At 44.2% G+C, this 20,362-nt stretch overlaps 2 protein-coding genes across 7 annotated transcripts in view; both read right to left on the bottom strand.

The window, feature by feature from the left end:
• Window positions 1–7,890, bottom strand: part of GDI2 (GDP dissociation inhibitor 2) — a 32,928-nt gene extending 25,038 nt beyond the window's left edge. Inside the window, exon 1 of the mRNA XM_069547884.1 lies at window positions 7,243–7,890. Coding sequence (XP_069403985.1) covers window positions 7,243–7,287 — 45 coding nt within the window. The 5' untranslated portion in view covers window positions 7,288–7,890. The remainder of the gene's footprint in view (window positions 1–7,242) is intronic.
• A 3,783-nt stretch (window positions 7,891–11,673) lies between these two features.
• Window positions 11,674–20,362, bottom strand: part of ANKRD16 (ankyrin repeat domain 16) — a 42,874-nt gene continuing 34,185 nt past the window's right edge. Inside the window, exons 7-8 of one of the 6 annotated variants that reach the window (XM_069547861.1) lie at window positions 15,561–15,635; window positions 11,674–11,947 (exon numbers count right to left, since the gene is read on the bottom strand). In XM_069547861.1, coding sequence (XP_069403962.1) covers window positions 11,946–11,947; window positions 15,561–15,635 — 77 coding nt within the window. In that variant the 3' untranslated portion in view covers window positions 11,674–11,945. Of the gene's footprint in view, window positions 11,948–13,168; window positions 15,636–20,362 lie in introns of those variants that run through there. The other 5 variants (XM_069547862.1, XM_069547863.1, XM_069547864.1 and 2 more) reach the window with 5 other exon arrangements.

Below are 20,362 nucleotides of genomic sequence, written 5' to 3'. Positions count from 1 at the left end.
AGCAACTTTTGAGTGTTGCAGAGCTTCTATATATAACTTTTCACACTCCACTGCAAGTAAGCATGACCCACTCCCTGGACCACGGCTCTAAAACAACCTCCGGAGACTGAGGCCTAATAAAGGACCCAATAATATAAAGATTCTGCAGTCCAAAGAGCTGATACTAATTGCCTTTAAAGAGCCTTGGAGGGAAACCAGAATGGAAAGAGACACATGTACCCCAATGTTCATCACAGCACTGTTTATAATAGCCAGGACATGGAAACAACCTAGATGTCCATCAGCAGATGAATGGATAAGAAAGCTGTGGTACATATACACAATGGAGTATTACTCAGCCGTTAAAAAGAATTCATTTGAATCAGTTCTGATGAGATGGATGAAACTGGAGCCGATTATACAGAGTGAAGTAAGCCAGAAAGAAAAACACCAATACAGTATACTAACACATATATATGGAATTTAGGAAGATGGCAATGACGACCCTGTATGCAAGACAGGGAAAGAGACACAGATGTGTATAACGGACTTTTGGACTCAGAGGGAAAGGGAGAGGGTGGGATGATTTGGGAGAATGACATTCTAACATGTATACTATCATGTGAATTGAATCGCCAGTCTATGTCTGATGCAGGATGCAGCATGCTTGGGGCTGGTGCATGGGGATGACCCAGAAAGATGTTATGGGGAGGGAGGTGGGAGGGGGGTTCATGTTTGGGAATGCATGTAAGAATTAAAGATTTTAAAATTTAAAAAATAAAAAACTAAAATTAAAAAATAAATAAATAAATAAAGAGCCTTGGAGGAAACATGATAAAAGCTAATTAATAAATTTGCAGGTTCACTGATTCTACTAAACCATCAATAAAAGACTGCTTTACACTGCCAAGAGAATACACAGTAGCACAAATGTAATACTTTAAATTTTACAACATGAAGTCATTAATTCATTGATAAAACATGAATTATATCTGAGTATAGGGTATATATTAATTATCCCAAAATTTTAATATCCTCCCAAATTAACAATTCAAAATTAAAATTCACTACTACTGCCTGGTGAATACAGAACAACAAGCAAAGTACAAAGTCAGAGAAACTACTCCAAATGAATTTCCTTTTTTCACACTAGAAAACCAGGACCGTTCAACATCTATGTCAAGAACACTGATAACTTTTATCAGGAAACATATATGAATGGATGTTAACACAGTTTTAAAACTAAAATGCTCCACATTTAATTTCAAACTCACCCAAAAGTGACCTAAAAAGTGAACATGAAAGTTGCTCCGACTCTTTGCGACCCCATGAACTATCCAGTCCGTGAAATTCTCCAGGCCAGAATAATGGAGTGGGTAGCCTTTCCCTTCTCCAGGGGATCTTCCCCACTCAGGGATCAAACCAGGAGAACACACAGAGACTCATCCAAAATAACCAGAACTAAAAACCATCTTCAGAATCCAAGTTTTTGTTTTCTCGGTTTATTTATTTTTTGCTATTATGCCTTATTTATCTTTTACTTTTAGGGCTGAGAGCACGTCAGGGACTCAATATGCATAAGTGAATGAATGAATACATGCATGCACTCATGAGATGCATTCAGGAATCTCAAGCAGGGTCATTCATCCCAACTGGGCTCAGGCCCAGAACCCAAGTTCTTTATGATAATGGCATCTTCATGCTGTCCTACATAAAGAAGTAACCAGATTAAACAAAATGGTTAAAGTTCAGCTGCAGCAAAATTCTAGTCTCTGTAGATGTGTGGGTGTGATGATGGTCAGGAAGGACCAATTAGTTATACTGCACCCAACCCCGACCCCAGCCGCTTCCTACTTAAGGGCAACCTAGGCTTGAAGAGAATAGAACCAGAACACATAATATTTTGATACAACTTCCAAGTGACCAAATGAAGCTCCATGACCACTCTAAATTCTCCTGCATTTTAAATTTCTGGTATAAAGGGGGGAAAAAAAAAACCCAGAAACTAAAAGCACACAAAAATGTGATCCGGAAAACACGGTACCTAACAACTCATGTTAAAGAAAAGTGCCTTTTGAAAGCTACTTGTCTAGAAATATAAGAAAAATATACTAACCAGAAAACTTAAAATCAGTTCATCATCTTACAGCAATAACATAATAAAAACGAATGCCAGTGTTCAACAGAATGTTTCTTCAAACGTTTGTCAAAAGTCAATTTATCTTGAAGTTTGGTTCTAATTATATCATTCCTGCTCAAATCCTCTCTTACTGGCTAGAAGATGAAATTCAAACTTTTGAGCCTACTGTCTTCAACATCCTTGGTGACATGCCTTCTTCCCAACGCCCTCATCCCCTAAACACAGGTTCTTTTCTAATACTGACTTACACTGCTCTGCCTAGAAAAATCATTCCTGGTGTTCAAAGTTTACCAGTATTTTTTAATATTTTCCAGTATTGATCTAATTGATTTATAGCACTGTAAAGATGTAAAGCATAATGCTTTGAATTACAAACATCTTGAATATCACAGTAGGTTTAGTGAACATCCATCACCTCAAGTAGACACAACATCAAATAGAAAAAAATGTTTCTTTGTGATTAGAATATGAAAGGTTGTTGTTGAATCACGATGCCGGGATTCTTGGCCCCCGGAGGAGGAGAAGAAGAATTCAATCCGGGGCCAGAGACGAGGCTTGATCACTCAGAGCTTTTGTGTAATAAAGTTTTATTAAAGTGTAAAGGAGATAGAGAAAGCTTCTGACATAGGCATCAGAAGGGAGCACAAAGAGTACCCCCTGCTAGTCTTCAGCTGGATGTTATATAGTCACTAGCAGTCCGTTAATGAAAGAAAGGAATGTCTTAAAACTCAGAATGGCACCAGGCCCCTCACCCATAAGGTGCATTTTGGGATAATCTTGGCACCAAATGGTTCATCATGGGCCATAAAATGATTAACTTGAATCTTGAAGAAGAGCAGATCACCACACAAATAGTTTCATTTACATAGATTAGAGGAACAATATCTGAGTATAACATACTGGTTTGTCAAGTGGGTTCTGAGCCAAAAGGCGGAACTGACTTGAAGACAAAGTTTGGGGTAAATGTATAGTACATTAGCATAGCTTAAGATAAATATTTCCGTAAGAAAAAGGCATTGGTTACCTTCAGGTGAAACCAGGTGTCATGGCAACACAGAATTTTAAAAGAAACCTCCTTTTAAATTTGTATAGAGAAGGAAAAAAATATTGCTACTACTTTGTTTCCTCCTGCCGCTTAAGAGAGATAAAAATGTCTGACACTTGCAGGCTATTTCCTCTGTTTGGAGACCCCTGGCCTTCCTGCCTGTCACCCTCTCAAATACTTAAAGATTTATTCTAACAGCTTCCACTTATAATGTACAGCAGTGGTCTCTTTATCATGTTACACATTACATCCCTAGTACTTAACTAGCTTATAACTTACTTAAGTCTGTACCTTATGATTACCTTCATCTAAACCCCCTCCCCTACCTTGATTATGTTTTAAAGCCAACTTAAATACCTCCTTCTTTATGAAAGTTTTTGATTCCAGTATCAGAATTCCCCCTGAGAATTGAACTCAGAGAGAACTGAACTCTCTTAACAGCATTTTCTCACATTAACTCGTATTATACTACCCCTCGTATGACAAGAAGCTACTCACAGACAGGTGTGCTTGGCTTTATATTGACCATAAACAGCACAATGGCCATAGATATGTGAGCCACAGGTTTACCTAGTGGTCTTTCCAACCAACGTCTCACTGCTACCTAGAAATGCTGACGTATGTCTGATTTACTTCTACTCTACTGGACCAGTATATTTGAGGCTGATTTAAAATACAGACTGCCTACACAGTATTTATACCTTTCAAAAATAAGACAACTGCATATATTGGTCCTGTGATCACTACTGCAGTGGACAAAATGTCCTTTGTCCACAGAACTCTAACAGGAATGGGAAAGATTTTCAAGGAGCAAATACAAAAGGCAATTCAAGATTTTTTAAAATCAGGTACAAAAACTCTTTGATGTCACAAATTTTAATACAGAGAGAAGAGGAAAAGTATGTCTGGGATGTAAAACAACGTTTTAAACAAATAATGCTGGGAATAATCTGGTTAGAGATCACTGAAGTGTCTTTTTTGATTCACAGCTCCTTACAAAAATCACCATGCAGAAAAAAACCCCAAAATACCGCTGGGAAGCCCAAGCAGCTGTGGAGCTAGCTGCCCTTGTTTTATTATGTATTACTATTTCTAAGACTAAGCACACAATTTCTAAGATTCATGAATTCATTGCCAAGCCCAAAGTCAACCAGATACAGCATATTAGTGGTCAGAGGAGGCCCATGGTCTCCAGTCTACCCATCAAAGTAAGCAAAGAGGGAAAAAAGAAAAAGTAGACTAGAACTAACTACCAAAGCCCAGCCGTCTAAGAGGACTTAGTAAGAAGGCAAAAGTTCCCACAGAGCTCAGGAGGTCTCAATGGCTCCACTGTGTTACAGCAGTACTCAGTAATTAACCCTCCCTTTGTGAAATCTTGTTATCAGGTGTTCACTACATTCCTTAGTCTGTTAAGGAAGCTGTGGTATCATTTGAAAGCTTTTTTCTAAAAATTATGGTTCTTTTGATTAATCTTTAATCCCCAGATCAATTCAACTTTTCAACAGTGCTGTCTTTAAACTGCTTCGGCTGCCTGGGGAAAGTGGTACTTCCCAACTATGTTTTACGGACTCTGGTTCTGAAAAGGCACTTCTATGATTCAGAACATTTACAAATACATTCCTCACTTACTATACCTCAAAAAAATAAAGTTATGGGTCTTTAAAGGGAAAGCCATCAGTTCCTTAAAATATTCAACTATACAGAACACTGCACTTCTTATAGACAGAATGAATATTTTGCTCTAGTTTACAGCAAACTATTTTAATCCTTCTTTAAAGTTACTATTATATTGGTGCACTAATATGACTATTTTAGACATAATAATCCATAAAAAACAATGGCCACATTAGAAAACACAGAGAAATCCCAAAACTTCCTTACATTTTAAAAATAACAAGTTAATTGCACTTAAAGTAATTGACACACAAGAATCACATAACATTTGGTATCCATAAGTGATAACATATGCCTGTTTTCAGGTTCTTAAATCTCAGGCACTAAATATTTGTAAGTCAAAAATTAAGTAAATGGTATGTTCACACCAAATACTCAAATTATAAATTGAGCGTTTTTAACGTTGGTGGTCTCAAGTAATCGAAGTTCTCCTATCAATAAAAATGAGGGTAAAAGATTTATCATTATTAAAATCATCCCATCATCACTACTACCAACAACTGTAATACAACAGTAATATGATTGCTCTGAATTGATATAATTTAAAGAATATCTCATAACAACACTCTAGGAAGGTTCACAGGAAACAGTTATCACAGCTATACAAATGACAGCAGAAATTGCTCTGATTTCTAAGTATGCACCTACCATTCACCAAAAAGGTCACAATTAATCCAAATGAAAATGTAAATAAGGTGCAACTTGGTTGTTATACAGTTAAGACTGCCCGCTTTGATACAAAGTGATCCTTCTGAGCTAGGCATGTAGAAACCAGCATGAGGGGAGAAAAAAGGAAAGGGGGGGGGGAACAAACCTGTGTAAGGAAGGATTTGCACTCATTTGTCCATGTTTAACTGACCTAATCAAGAGCAAATCTGAAAGACCAGCAATAACGGTAGAAACACAGTGGAACTAACCGGCTCTAACAAAAGGCTGGTAGCAACAGTGCCCATTCCAACGGGCAAACTAAACTACTAAGCTCAGCTCAGAATCCCAATTAAGCACTTCGGAAATGGAAAGAAAAAAAAAAACCCTGCAGTGGGTAGGCCTACTCATTTAGGCATCCAACAGCTCACCAAAGAAATTTAACCCAATATCTCACATTCCATCACTCTCATCTATTTTGTACAATTTCCCAGCCAGTCCCGTCTCTTTCTGGACTGGTCAAACATAGTAAAGCATTCAGAAATGCCTATTACCCAACAATCATCATAAATCACCACAAACAAAATAACATGCCAGCAAACTATCACTGAAAGTTCCCAACAATTTTTTCCTAAGAATATTAGCCAAATGCAAGTTTCACAGTTTTCTCTTGTCCAGAGAAATCTAAAATAGTTCTGGAATGCTACCTGAAAAAAATGTTTAAATCTTGAGAGATTACAATGCATTTCAACACATTTACATCAAATGACTCAGGATTTTGAGATCAGTTCATATGGAACACAAGATCAAAACCAGGGTTCATCTTCTAAAACGAAGCAGCCAGCCCCATGTCAGAATTCCAAATTTCCAAAAATCTTGATAAATGGAGACGGTCCTATCTTCAAATGGAATTATTTTGCAAGATGAGCTGTCTTCATTTTCTTTTAAAAACCACAGAAAAGTACAACTCCTGCCTGCGTTATCTGCGGAATATCACCTGAAGTCCTCTGAGCAGACAGCTAGGAAAATACATTTACCCCGGTGACAGAACACCTGGCCTCTAGCAACCAACCAACTCATCATCAATTCCTTTTCTCAGGGGAAAAGGTTCAGCAGCGTCGAGGTGGGCAAGGACAGATCATACATAAGGCTGGCGAAGGCCAGGTGAGACCCATTTGGAGAAAAACTCATTTCCAATCCCATGGTCGTTCAACTGAGATTGGGAGGGTGGTTACACAGGAATGGACAATGCTTCTCACCTGGGGTGGGGGAGGAGGCTAAGAAAACCAGTTTTCTCAAAAAAAAAAAAAAAAGTAAGTTCACTGACCTGAATTACCAACCCAACAGCGATTACCTGTGACTGGTCACCGAAACTGACTAGCAGCGGGGCCTGGAAGCTGCGGAGGAAACGCCACTGGGCTAGGCTTCACCCTCCCCCACTCCTTTCCGTCTCCAGGCGCGAGAGGCCCTCGACCAGCAAGGGAGGCGCAGCGACGCCGCAACCCGGGCTTTCTCGGCCTTGCATTCCCGAGACCCTTGCTCGGCCGCCCCAACCCGTCCAGGCACCTGTCCGGGCCAGGCTTTTGCACACCGCGGTGTCCCTTCCCCGCAGGCCCCGCTGCAGATACGGCCCGCCCGGAGCGACCCCCCCCCCCCGGGAAGAGACCCCCGGCATCGCGGAGCGGGGGGCGGGGAAGACGGGGCTGAGCAGGGCGTGCGGCCGGCCCCCTCCCGGCCCCGGGCCGCCGCCCCTCCTCACCGTCAGGCCAGTGCCCAGCACGATCACGTCGTACTCTTCATTCATGGCGGGGCCGGGCGCGGACAGAGACCCAGAGAAGGCTCAGAACTCTAGGGGTCTGGGGCTGCGGCTGCCCCGAGAAGAAGGCGGACCAGGGGGCGAGCGCTCAGGCCGGACGGGGCCTGAGGGAAAAGGGAAGCGGAGGCAGAGACTACACGGAGCTGGCGAGCGGGGAGCCGACCGCCACCTCAGACGGGAAGAGAAGAACGGGGCGGGGAGGGTAGGGAAGGAGGCGAGGGAGAGAGAGGCGGGCTGCGACCGCGGCCTCCGCAGCCGGGGCGAGGCCGGGAGGAAGCCGTCGATCACGCCCTTCCCGCTCGCTCATTGGCTACGTCTCCGTCGCCCACGACCCGCTTCCTCTCCCACGTCTCGCGAGAAAAGGGCGGGCCGAGCCCCTGGTGGATTTCGGATCGGTTCCCAAAGCGCGGTCGCCTTGGTTGGGGGCGGAGGGGGCAGTAGCGTGCGGGCCTTCGAGGGCGGGGGCGGGGTTGAGCTTGTGGCCGGGGGACCCCTGTCCGGTTCTTCACTCCCGCTCCCCATCGGGCGGCGGGGCGCACTCTGGGCCCCGCGCCCGCAGCTGCCCTTGGACTTTGGGCCCGCGGCGACCACGTGGCTGGGGCGGGCCTCCCCAGCTCCCAGGACCGCGGGCGGCCTCCCGCAGCCCGGCACACCAGGAGCTGACGCCATGCGGCCCGACTCCGGCTGCGGCTCGGCCCTCTGCGCGCCTAGCTGGTCCTCTGCAACTTGTCTTGCTTTTCTTTTTATCCTACCTCCATTTCCTGAAGGAAAAAGGACCTAATGAATTTTAAGGAGTTCAGAAATCACTTTTTTTTTTCTTAACTTCCCTCCCAATGTTATTCTTGCTTGATGCATTGCCCCATGTGCAGCCTTAGGAAATAAGAATTAAAAAAAAAAAAAAAACTCTACTTTTGAAAAGGGAACTTTAGCATAAAGGGGAAGGGCAGATTTGATCGGAAGCAGGTCTGCGCCTACTGAGAGCTATAATCTAAACCAGCTGTAAAGATAGCTGACCAGCACGTGAATGGATTTAGGCCACAGAGTGTAGGGAAAAAAAAAGATTCCCTTTTTTTGCTTTTCATATCCGAGCCGGCCCAGCCCTGCAAACACACATTTCTTCTGGTTTCTATTTGGCATCTCCAGCCCTGGTGGCTTATGTTCTCAACCGAAGAGAGCAGATCCAGTGTTTTCAGCCTGAGTATGCAGACAAAGGGCTTCCCTGATGGCTCCCACGGTAAAGCGTCTGCCTGCAATGAGGGAGACTCGGGTTCGATTCCTGGGTCGGGAAGGTCCCCTGGAGAAGGGAAGAGCCTGACAGGCTGCAGTCCGTGGGGTCGCAAAGAGTCGGACACGACTGAGAGACTTCACTTTGACTTTCATGCAGACAAAAGAGTTGGTGTTTCCTTGAAGATTTATTCTCAAATAAGAGCTGTCTAAAGTGAATCTTGAGAGACAGACCTACCTTCCTTCACGTTTAAACCACTCTGATTCATGACAGAATGGGACAGTTTTTTACAATGTTTCTTCATCCCTACATAGAGTTTAAGAGGGTATATTATAAGACAATGGGCCTTTTGGAGGGAGAGGAGAAGAAAACTCAATGTACATCATTCTTAACTGGATTTGTATACATTCGTGGCTAAATGAATTTCTGTTGTTCAGTGGCTAAGTTGCCTAAGTCTCTTTGTGACCCCAGGGACTGCAGCACTCCAGGCTCCTGTGTCTTCCACTATCTCCTAGAGTTTGCTTAAATTCATCTCCAAAATGAATTTTTACAAGTAGACAAAAGTCAAGTGCAAAGTTACTAGTCTATTGAACAGATTGTATAACCATGTTAACTGACTGGCTAAACAGGTGATGCCTTAAGAAAGTCCTGCTGTTGCTAAGTAATCCAGTGCCATATATATCTAACATGTTTACAAACAACAGAAATATATGTCTTACAGTTCTGGAATCTAGAAAACATAAGGTCAAAGTTTGTCTGTTGAGGACAAACTTCCTGGTTCACCCTGTCTTTTCACTGTGCCCTCACATTGGGAAGGAGACGGGGATCTCCCTGGGGCTGCTTTTATCAGTTAGTAAAGAATCTGCCTGCAATGCAGGAGACCTAAGTTAGATTTCTGGGTTGGGAAGATCCTCTGGAGAAGGAAATGGCAACCCACTCCAGTATTCTCACCTGGAGAAGCCCATGTTCAGAGGAAGCTGGCGGGCTACAGTCCATGGGGTCACAAGAGTCGGACATATCTGAGCGACTAAACCACCACTGCCACCATGTTTTTGAACTGACCAAAAATACTGACTCATTAAAAAACTCATTTTAAAAAAAGAAAGAAAGTGAAGTCGCTCAGTCGTGTTTTTCATCATCTTTCTCCAAGCCCCTGCCTGCACTTCGCAAAGGAAAAGACAAGAGTCCAAGGAAAAGAAAATTATAGAGTGAACCTTAGTCCAGGTTCTGTCCAAAACCACAACGGTTTCTCACTCACTTTTCCCGCTCCTGCATATTGTGACCTTTATCTTCTTATGACATGAATCAGAGCATGTCCATGCTTCTGCCTGTCTTTTGTACTTAGAATAAAATGCAAATCCTTGAATCGGACTAAAATGAAAGTGAAAGTGAAGTCGCTCAGTCGTGTCCAACTCTTTGCCACCCGTCGACTGTAGCCCACCAAGCTCCTCCGTCCATGGGATTCTCCAGGCAAGAATACTGGAGTGGGTTGCCAGGGAATCTTCCCGACCCAGGGATCAAACCCAGGTCTCCCACATTGCAGGCAGACGCTTTAACCTCTGCACTAAAAGGTATCCTTTAATCTGCCTCTCACCTCTGCCCCACTGCATCTTGTTGTACTTCAGGCTCACTTCACTCCAAACACACTTGTCTTTCAGTTCCTAGAACCTAGGGTGGCTTTTAACCACTCGAGGGCCTTGCACTCTCAGCGATCCTGCGGCTACCGACCCTGGCTTCCCCCTCCTGCACCTCTTCCCACAGCTAATTCTTTCCACGTCCTTAAGTTTCAGCTTAAAAATCTTCCCTTGCCACTTTATTTAAAGCGGCTTCCTCTCACCTTTTATTCTCTATTGTCACCCTTCATTCCTTTTTGAAAATCAAATTGGTGACCATTTTCTTGTTTTTTGTCTGCCTGTAGCTCAGAATGTAAACTCCATGAGGATAGGGACATTATCTGTCTCGTGCACAAGAGAATAGTGCTGAGTCCCTGGCAGGTGATAGGTAAATATTTGGTGAATGAATAAAGAGACCTGGAAGTCAATGCCTACATCTACAAGGACTAAGTGTGATGAAATAGGTACAAGTTCCTTTTGAGACTTTTGAGAAGCACAGCTTTTCTTGCAGCAGAAGATACTGAAGTTCATGTTTTGGAGGGTCTTAAAGGTAGGGATCAATAAAATATAAATCTGTTTGAAGTCTGGATGGCTAATGGTGAAGATAAAACACATCAGGGTCTAGAAAAAAAGAATTTCCTAAAATATATATTTTCTAGTATATGAGAGATCCTTTACTCCCCCACCCCCACCCCCCACCCTCAAACTGTTCATCTGCCCCTGGTCTCCATCTCAGCACTGATGCCTCCACCTTGGCCCCAAACCAGAATTCTAGATTTTATCCTCATTCTGTCTTCTTTCTCTCCTTCCACATCTAGTCCTGTTTTCTTTGGCTGTGTAACAAAACCACCCTAAATTTAGTGGCTATAAAACAAATAAACCTAGTGGCTTAAGGCAGCAATGTATTGATACTGTTATCTCTTATGGTTCTGTGGGTTGAATGGGTTCAGACATGTGGGAGTTGTTTGGGCCTGGGGCTGGGGTCATCTGAAGGCTCGAGTGTCCTAGACATCCACGATGGCACATGTGTGACTGACTGTTGACACCAGCTGCTGGCTGGGGGCTTAGCTGGAGCTGTCAACCAGAGGAGCATCGTATGTGTGACTTCTCCATTTGGCTTGCACGTCTCAAAGTATGGCAATTGCATTCCAAGAGTAGAAATTCCAAGAAGCTAGAAATTTAAAAGTAGAAGCTGCCAGCCTCATAAGATCTGGACCTGGAAGCTGCCACCGTGTTCCTTCTGCTGAATTGTTTGGTCACAGCCATTACGGAGCACACCCAAATTCAAGAGGAGCAGCTAGAACCCAGCTGTAAGTGTCAATGAATCTGCAGCCACCTTTAGTTGGCACAATGCCCCATTATGTTCTGGCCATTCCACCTCATAAAGAGCCTTCCAGGAACTTCCCTGGTGGCTTGGTGGTTAAGACTCTGTGCTCCCATTGCAGAGGGCCTGGGTTCAATCCTTGATCAGGAGCCAGATCTCATGCGCTGTAACCAAGAACCCGCCCTTGGCAACTGAGACCCAGCACAGCCAAATAATTGTTTAAAGTAATTTATTTATTTTAGCTGCGCTGGGTCTTCCTTGCTGCACAGGCTCAAGTTGTGGCAAGCAGGGGCTCCTCTCTAGTTGTCGTTCATGGACTTCTCATTGCAGCAGCTTCTTTTGTTGCTGAGCACGGGCTCTAGGGCATACAGGCTTCAGTAGTCACGACATGTAGGCTCTAAAGCACAGGCTCAGTAGTTATGGTGCACGGGCTTAGTTTCTCCATGGCCTGTGAGATCTTCCCAGATCAGGGATCGAACCCATCTCCTACTTTGGCAAAGGCAGATTCTTTACCACCGAGCCACCAGGGAAGCCCCCCAAATAAAATTTTAGAAAAAACAAAGCCTTCCAGTCCCTTCTCTTCCTCAGGGCCACTACCCTAGTACCAGCCACCATCAGATTCTCTCCTAGATAACTGCAAAAGCTTCCTTCAGTTCAGTGGTTTCTACGTTATAACCCAAGTGATCCTCATAGGAAGTGACCGAGTCAACCATGACTTTAAAATCCTTCACAGGTCTCCATGGCTCTTAGCATAAAGTTCAAATGCCTGGCCATTTCCTAAGAGAAGCCTGAGTAACCTGGCCCTCAGTTACCTGGTCAACCAAGTCATCACCCCAGCCCTCCTCCACCATCTTTTCTGACCCATGGCTGTATAGGTCAGTTTCCAGTCACAAAAACAGAGTTGCTCTAGGTATTTCGAACAGAGGTAGTTAAATATAGGGAACTAGTTTCAAAACTTACACAGACTGAAGGGGCAAAAAAAGGTTACCCAGAGGTGAGGAAGTGCCTGGAGCTGTAGGCTGGAGCAGGAGGGGAACGTGTCACCTGAGCCTGGCTCACGGTGGCCAGGCCGTCTGGCTGACCCGCCACAGTTACTGATTACGGCCACTGCAGAGCCTCTTTGCCACCTCTGCCCCAGGAGCCCAGGAGTCTCTCCACTCACTGGTGCCGCTGCTGCCCTCCCTGCAACCAGAGATGCTCTAAGGGCAGGGAACATGGCTCCTCCCTCGTCTTGCTTGCCTCCAGTCTTCCCCCAGCAGCACCTCCCCAGAAGCACCAGAAGTGAGCTGGCACAGGGATCTGGTTGGTGTGATCAGCTGACTCAGCCTTTGGCAACACAGAGAGAAACAGACATACAGCCTGGAGCCAAGAGATAGGCATCAGAGCTGCTCTAAACACTTCTGTTTTGTGAGCTCGTCAAGCTTTTTCCCTTCTGGACACACATCCAGACATCCCCTCTATCTGGAATGCTCCTCCCTTCTCCTCCTACTTGACCTGGCTTGTTAGGATCCTCAGTGCGGACGTCACCTGCTCCAGGAATTCTTTCTTAATGCTCCTCTGGGTTAGACTCCTCTGTTTTGAGCTACCATGGTGTTATCGCTTTCTCTTGGCACTTGTCACCTGGTCATAGATGTTTACAGCTCTGTGGTCCACGCTGTGTTCCTCTCAAGAGTACAGCTCTCTCTTTTCATCCTTTCATTCCTTACATTTGAATCGTGTGTGTGTGTGTGCGTGTATGTGTTAGTCGCTCAGTCGTGTCCAACTCTTTGCAATCTCATGGATGGTATCATAGTGGAAGTTGCTCAGTCGTGTCCGACTCTTTGCGACCCCATGGACTGTATAATCCATGGAATTCTCCAGGCCAGAATACTGGAGTGGGTAGCCTTTCCCTTCTCCAGAGGATCTTCCCAACCCAGGGATCGAACCCAGGTCTCTCACATTGCAGGCAGATTCTTTACCAGCTGAGCCACAAGGGAAGCCCATAGTAGGCACTAAATAAATATATAATGCAGGTCTTGTGATCTGAGGGGGTAAGTATGAAGGCCTCTCAGTGGTCTGTGAACCCTCACATTTGTATGTAAAATATAGTGCCCATGTGCATTTTTCCAGAAAGAGGATCCACCATCAGATTTCCACAGGGATCAGTGACTCCTAAGCAACTGTATATGTGGATAAATGAATGAATTCACAGCTTTCCTAAAACATAAAGAAAAATACAGCTTCCAGGAAGAAACAGTTTCAAAGACCATTTCAGTGATTTAACCTAAATCACAATTATTATTGAATTCCTACAGATAGAGAAGTAAAAGTCAGTCCCAAGACTGATGATGGGCATGGAGATAACAAAATAATATGCAAAATAGAGCTCATTAGCAAGTGTAATCAGTAGCAGCCCTATGGAGCTGCTTCGGGTACAGTGACTGGGAGTTGGTGGAACTGGGTAGGGCTCAGGGTGGGGCTCAGGTGTGGTGGCAGAGCAGGTAAGCCAGGTGTCCTGGTTCTCAAAAGACTCACAAGCACAGGGAAGGCATGTTCTAGATGCCACTGCCCTTCAGAAAGACTCACTCTAGCATCTAATTGTAGAAACCTCGTGGGAAGAAGTAATGACAGTTAGCCATTTCATTTTACATATTTGTTTCATTCTAAAAGACTAAAAAGATCTCTAAGCTGCCCAAGCTTCAGTGTTGCTTAGAGCACTTTAAAACCATTCACTTGAATGTTTCTTGTATTAACTTAAGTTACTTTGATTTCAAGTATCAAAAACCATGTCAGGCTACCTTACGTATAAAAGGAGAATATATTGGGACTTCTGTGGTGATCCAGTGGTTAAGACCGAGTTTCCAATGAAAGGGGTTGCAGGTTCAATCCCTGGTCAGGGAATTATGATCCCACATACCACACAGCATGGCCAAATATATATATATATATATATATATATATATATATGTTTTTTAAAGGAGAATGTGTTAGAAGGACAAAGGGGCAAAAATGTTGTTAGGGGTCTGGAAGGAGCAGGAATCAGTAACTGGAAGGCTGTCTCTAAGCTCAGCTGCTCTCTGTCCAGCCTCTCTGCTGTCCTATCCCGGTGGGTCACCTCTCCCCTGGGATGTGCAAGAAAGATGCTGGCTGGCAGCACCGGTCTCCTCAGTTACCTGCTGCCTGTTCAGGGGTCATGGCAGCAAGAGTTCTCCGCCACACGGTGTGGACTGTAGGCAGCTGATTCTTTGTGTTGGGGGTGGTTCTGGGCACTGGAACATGTTTAGCTGCATCCCTGGCCTCTACACCCTTGATGCTGGCAACACCTACCCTCTCCTCCCACCCCAGCTGTGACATCATAATGTCTCCAGATATTGTCACTGTTTCCAGGGGGCAAAAAACCGATGTGAGTGAGGACCTCCAAACCAGACCCGTCTAGTTTCTCATAACTCAGTATCAGATTTCCAGAAAGAGAGAATCTAGTTGGCTCAGCTTGGGTCTGGGTCCAATTCGATCCAATTAACTATAGCCAGGGCTTCAGGTCACATGGCAGAATCCGGCTGCCAGAAGGAGGGGGCACATTCCTGCTCCCAGATAAGAGGGATGGACGGATATTCTAGGAGGGTCCTTCCACTTCCTTAACCCCAGCGAGCTGTCCTCGTCTGACTCTCTGTACTGTATTTGTAGGAGGTTTAGGGGGAAGTTTTCTCAGAGATATGTTTATGACATCTCTATACCTTTCATATTACCCCCAAATCTTCTACTAGAAGGCCTTTGAAATAAAAATACCTTAATTGTTTTCAATTTTCTCCTCTGAGGTAGGCTCTTTGTGAGGCCTCAGTGAGCTTAAATTGGTCCTTTCTACACAGAGGTATATTTTAATTCCAGGCTGATGTAATAGTTATAATAGTAATAGTATAGTCCTACTTTGGATTAGTATTGCTTTTGTTTTCAAAGCCATTTAACCTTTGATATCTAATTATTATTTTAAATGTTAATGTTTTAAAATCACTTCTCTTCTTTGTACGACTAGGGGTTATCTGTATGTCAGACCGGAACAATGGACTGGGTCTTCTCACCAGGCATTCACGAGCAGATGCCTGTGTTTTACTGCAATACTCACAGTTTGTCACAGTTTGACCACTGACTCTCAGATGCCCATGGTCCCAGGAAAAAATTCTGAGGTCAGTCTTGACTGCTACCAAAAGGAAAAAAAAAAAAAAACCTGTTAGGAAGAACATCTTGTTTTTTCTTAGATAACAGAAAAAAATTATTGGGTTATCTAGCAAATAAACATCCACTATGCAGTGATAGCTATGTAGAGTAACTCTTTGTTAAGATTAAAAGTGAGCTGAGCTTACAGCTATTAATCTCTCCCCATCTCCCCAAACAGTGTACTGCTCCCCCAGTCCCTCCCAATCTACATCAGCATCTCCCAGTGATGCTGGCAACTCAAGATGCTTTCCCCAGAGAGAAGTCCTTATAAGTTAGAGAAGCAGTGCCTTCATACCCTCTTTCAGGAGGACTCTGAGAAGTTCTCACTGCCATAGCCATTTAGGAGAGAATACAACAGTATTTAATAAATTCAACATGCGGAAACCTTATGTCCCAGCTCTCTACTCCTGCTGCTACTGCTGCTGTTGCTAAGTCGCTTCAGTCGTGTCCGACTCTATGCGACCCCATAGACTAGACTATGCAGCCCACCAGGCTCCGCCATCCCTGGGATTCTCCAGGCAAGAACACTGGAGTGGGTTGCCATTTCCTTCTCCAATGCATGAAAGTGAAAAGTGAAAGTGAAGTCACTCAGTCGTGTCCAACTCTTAGCGACCCCATGGACTGCAGTGCTTCCTGAGAATACATCAAAAAGAAATCTTCTGGTGTATGTGTCAAAATGTTCCTTGGATTCTAATATGTGGCAACAAAGAGCTAAAAGTAAGCTCCAAGCAGCAATCAGGATTAAACTACAATGTAGCCAAGCCAGGGAGGCTGAAGACAGAATGACCATCCCATGACTGTATTGTAAAATTGTAGAACACATGCATCTTATACATTGTTCCAAATATACTTGGGTTTAAATACTTGAGTTGCAATTGGGTTCATTGGAGAGCAGGTACACGTCAGAGATGTCAGCCAGTCCAGTCTCATGCTTCTCACCACATAAGAAGCCAAGACAAGAGAGACAACGTTTTGGGGCGAGGAATAGCGATTTTATTCGGAAAGCCAGCTGAGAGAGAAAATGGTAGGCTAGCATCCCCAAAATCATCTTGTTGTTGTTTTCCAGTCGCTAAGTTTTGTCTGACTCTTTGCAACCCCATGAACCGCAGCATGCCAGGCCTCCCTGTCCATCACCAACTCCCGGAGTCCACCCAAACCTATGTCCACTGTGTCGGTGATGCCACCCAACCATCTTATCCTCTCTCGTCCCCATCTCCGCCTGCCCTCAAGATCTTTCCCAGCTTCAGGGTCGTTTCAAATGAGTCAGCTCTCCGCATCAGGTGGCCAAAGTATTGGAATTTCAGCTTCAGCATCAGTCCCTCCAATGAACACCCAAGATTGATCTCCTTTAGGATGGACTGGTTGGATCTCCTTGCAGTCCAAGGGACTCTCAAGAGTCTTCTCCAATACCACAGTTCAAAGCATCAATTATTCAGCAGTCAGCTCTCTTTATAGTCCAACTCTCCCATCTATACACAACTACTGGAAAAACCATAGCCTTGACTACTGCTGCTGCTGCTAAGTCGCTTCAGTCATGTCCGACTCTGTGCGACCCCCTAGACGGCAGCCCACTAGGCTCCCCGGTCCCTGGGATTCTCCAGGCAAGAGTACTGGACTGGGTTGCCATTTCCTTGACTAGACCAACCTGTGTTGGCAAAGTAATGTCTCTGCTTTTTAATATGCTGTCTAGGTTGGTCATAACTTTCCTTCCAAGGAGCAAGCTTCTTTTAATTTCATGGCTGCAATCACAGGGCTCCTTTTATACTAAAAAGGGCAGGGGAGTTGCTGTGACTGGTTGTTGCTAACATCTTAGTGGCAGAATCCTTTGTTCTTGCAGCTGTCCATGTAAGGTCTTGGTCACAATGTTGCTATAAACCTCCAACAAGACAAATGTTATTGTCTGTTCTGCAACTTCTTATCTATGAAAGGAAAGTGTTACACCTTTAAAGGTTAGGATCTTGAGAATGAGCTATCCTATAAATTTCTGGCTACAGGCAACATCCTCTTAGCATCATGGACTCAAGGGACATGAATTTTGAGCAAACTCCTGGGAGACAGTGGAGGACAGAGGAGCCTGGCATGCTGCAGTCCATGGAGTTGCAGAGTCAGACACGACTTAGCAAATGAGCAACAACAACAGGCAATGTTCTTTTACAAAGATGCAGAGCCAACATGACTAAGTTCAGGCAACAAAGCACAGAGCGAGAACTAAAGGAATAGATCCAATATGGAGTCAGGTTTGTTCTCTGTTACAGGGGAGCAGAGTAGGGGACACAATAATAAAACAGAAGGAGGAACCTGAGATGAGATTTCACAGATTGAACACATGCCTTTAATTTGACTCCTTCCTCAAAGTTTGCTAAAAGGGCATTAAAGGAATAAAAAAGGATATAAACCCATAAGTTCAAAGAGAATAGAAAAAGAGATTAGCTGTTGAAAGAAGCTGATGGAATTTTGAAGAATGGAAAGCAGATGGCAAACCTGACTGACTTAACAGACCAGGAAGCCGAAACATCAGAGCCTACACAGAGGTAAGGCATTAAGAAGCAAATTCATTCAGGCTAGAAGACTCCAAAAAAGACAAGAAGTTAGGGGGACCTCAAAGACCAGGTTGTGAGCAGGGGTGAAAACAGAGCTGGCTGGAGGTCTCCCCGCTCCGTTACACAAAGGCAGGCAGTTGAGTCAGACAGGCCCTGATTCTGGCACACCAGGCATACAAACATGCCACAGTCAAACAAAAGGGACTCTGGGCAGGGTGCCCAGAGTTGGGGAGGTGAGGGGTGTATGGGAAAGCCCGTATCTTCCACCCAGTTTTTAACAATTAATTACTTTATTTCTTTATTTGGCTGTTCTGGGTCTTAGCTGTGGCATGTGGGTTCTAGTCCCCTGACCAGGGATTGAAGCTGAGCCCCCTGCACAGGGAGGGTGGAGGCTTAGCCACTGGACCACCAGGGAAGTCCTCTTCCACCCGGTTTTTCTGTGAACCTGAAACTGTTCTAAAACATAAAGTATACTAAAACCAATAGTAATAATAGTAAATAAAAAGTTTTTTAAGTGCTTTGGGATAGAGTATCATTTTACAAAAATAAAATGTAGCATGTTCACTTTAGAACATAGAATCTGAATGGCGTTTGTCGGCTGAGAAAACTGCGATTCAGGGAGGACTATCTTTTGGCTGATGCTCTGGAAGGATGGTAGACACTTCCTGGGCCCCTCCCCCTCTCCACACAGCACTGCTGGTTCGAAGTGACCACCAGTCACATGTCCTGGCAGCGATGGGGCCTATCGTGGTCTCACTGGTTCCTCTGGTTTTTATGGCCACAGGGGTTTACTGGCTATGCGTGCATATCAAAAAACAACTGGACCTTTCCTCTTCTGTGGAAATAAAAGCAGCTTCCAGACAAGGACAGGGGTCTGTGTTGATGTGTCTATCTGTGGATCTGAGCTGAAGTCATTTCATTCTTGCCATCTTTCACACTCAGATGAGCTTGTCATCATGTTTATCTCATTTCTGTTTAATCATAAAGCTTTCAGGTCTCTGATACTGATGGCCCCACCTTCTTCAAACATTATAGAGTCACCGCGTTCTAGGACAGATGGGGAAAGACTTGGGAGGGCCCACGAAAGCTCCCCATTTTATGGATGAAGAAACCCACGCCTAAGAAAGTCTAGGTAGCTTGCACCTCTAACCCCCATCTGTCAGTTAATTATATTTCTCTGGCAGTGGAATCCCATTAACATTGTGTGTGTGTTTTAATTTTTTTCCCATGAAACAAAAATAATATTATTTTCTTAGCTTACGCATATTGATGTTGTATCTCCAAGTTTATTGTCTTTCAGATTTCAGGAGTAATACGGTAGAAGTTTGTAGAGCTGCAAGTAATAAGTGAAGTGTGTTGGGATATTAAAAATAGGGAATGATGAAGGTTAAGGCAAACTAGAGAGGAAGTGCTTGGCCTACAGGGGATGTGTGTGTTTTAAGCTTTTCTTTTTTTGAAGTATGGTTAACTGTCTCTCTGTGTCTCCCTATTTATATTTCTATTTCTTTCTCTATCTCTCTGTCTCTCTGTTTCTCTCTCTGTCTGTCCCTGTCCTCCTAGCACTATCAGGTGGTGGGTTTCTCAGGGCTCTTCCTCTTTGGGGTCTTTGTTCACTTCAAGATGCAGAGTACCAGGGCCTAAGATGTGGATAGAGGCCATGGACACAGCGAGGGACCCCCTTCCTGTTGCTCACCCAGCTGCATTCTGGAAAACTGCTCTGAAGATGATATTGGTCAGATAGCTTTATGTGCATATTGAGGTCACAGGCACCAGTCCCCAGGTAGGAGGCACATGGGGACCCTGTGTTGCATAAGGAGTGTCCCTCTCTTCCTGTGACACGTGGACCTGGCTTTGACCAACTCTGCAGCTCAGCTGGTGGGCAGGAGAACTTGTCGGGTGTGGACCTTAGAGCCCAGCATTTTTATGGTGTCAGAACACTTACACTGCAGTTCACCCTTAAAAAGCCAGTGGTATATATTTTTATTAATTTTTGATTTAAAGATAACACACATAGTTATAAAAAATAGTCAAATAAGACTTGAGTAGACAGTGGAAAGTAGCATCTGTTCTTTCTTCTCCAGACCTCCACGCCCCTCTCTTAATTTTCTTACACGTCTTTCCAGAAATATTCTCTATATATACAGGTGTAAACTCATGTTATATGTTCATG

Source organism: Ovis canadensis, chromosome 13 (assembly GCF_042477335.2).
Source record: "Ovis canadensis isolate MfBH-ARS-UI-01 breed Bighorn chromosome 13, ARS-UI_OviCan_v2, whole genome shotgun sequence".
NCBI lineage: Eukaryota > Metazoa > Chordata > Mammalia > Artiodactyla > Bovidae > Ovis > Ovis canadensis.
Note: the sequence above shows the minus strand (reverse complement) of the source record. Positions and strands in the feature narration are given on the sequence as shown.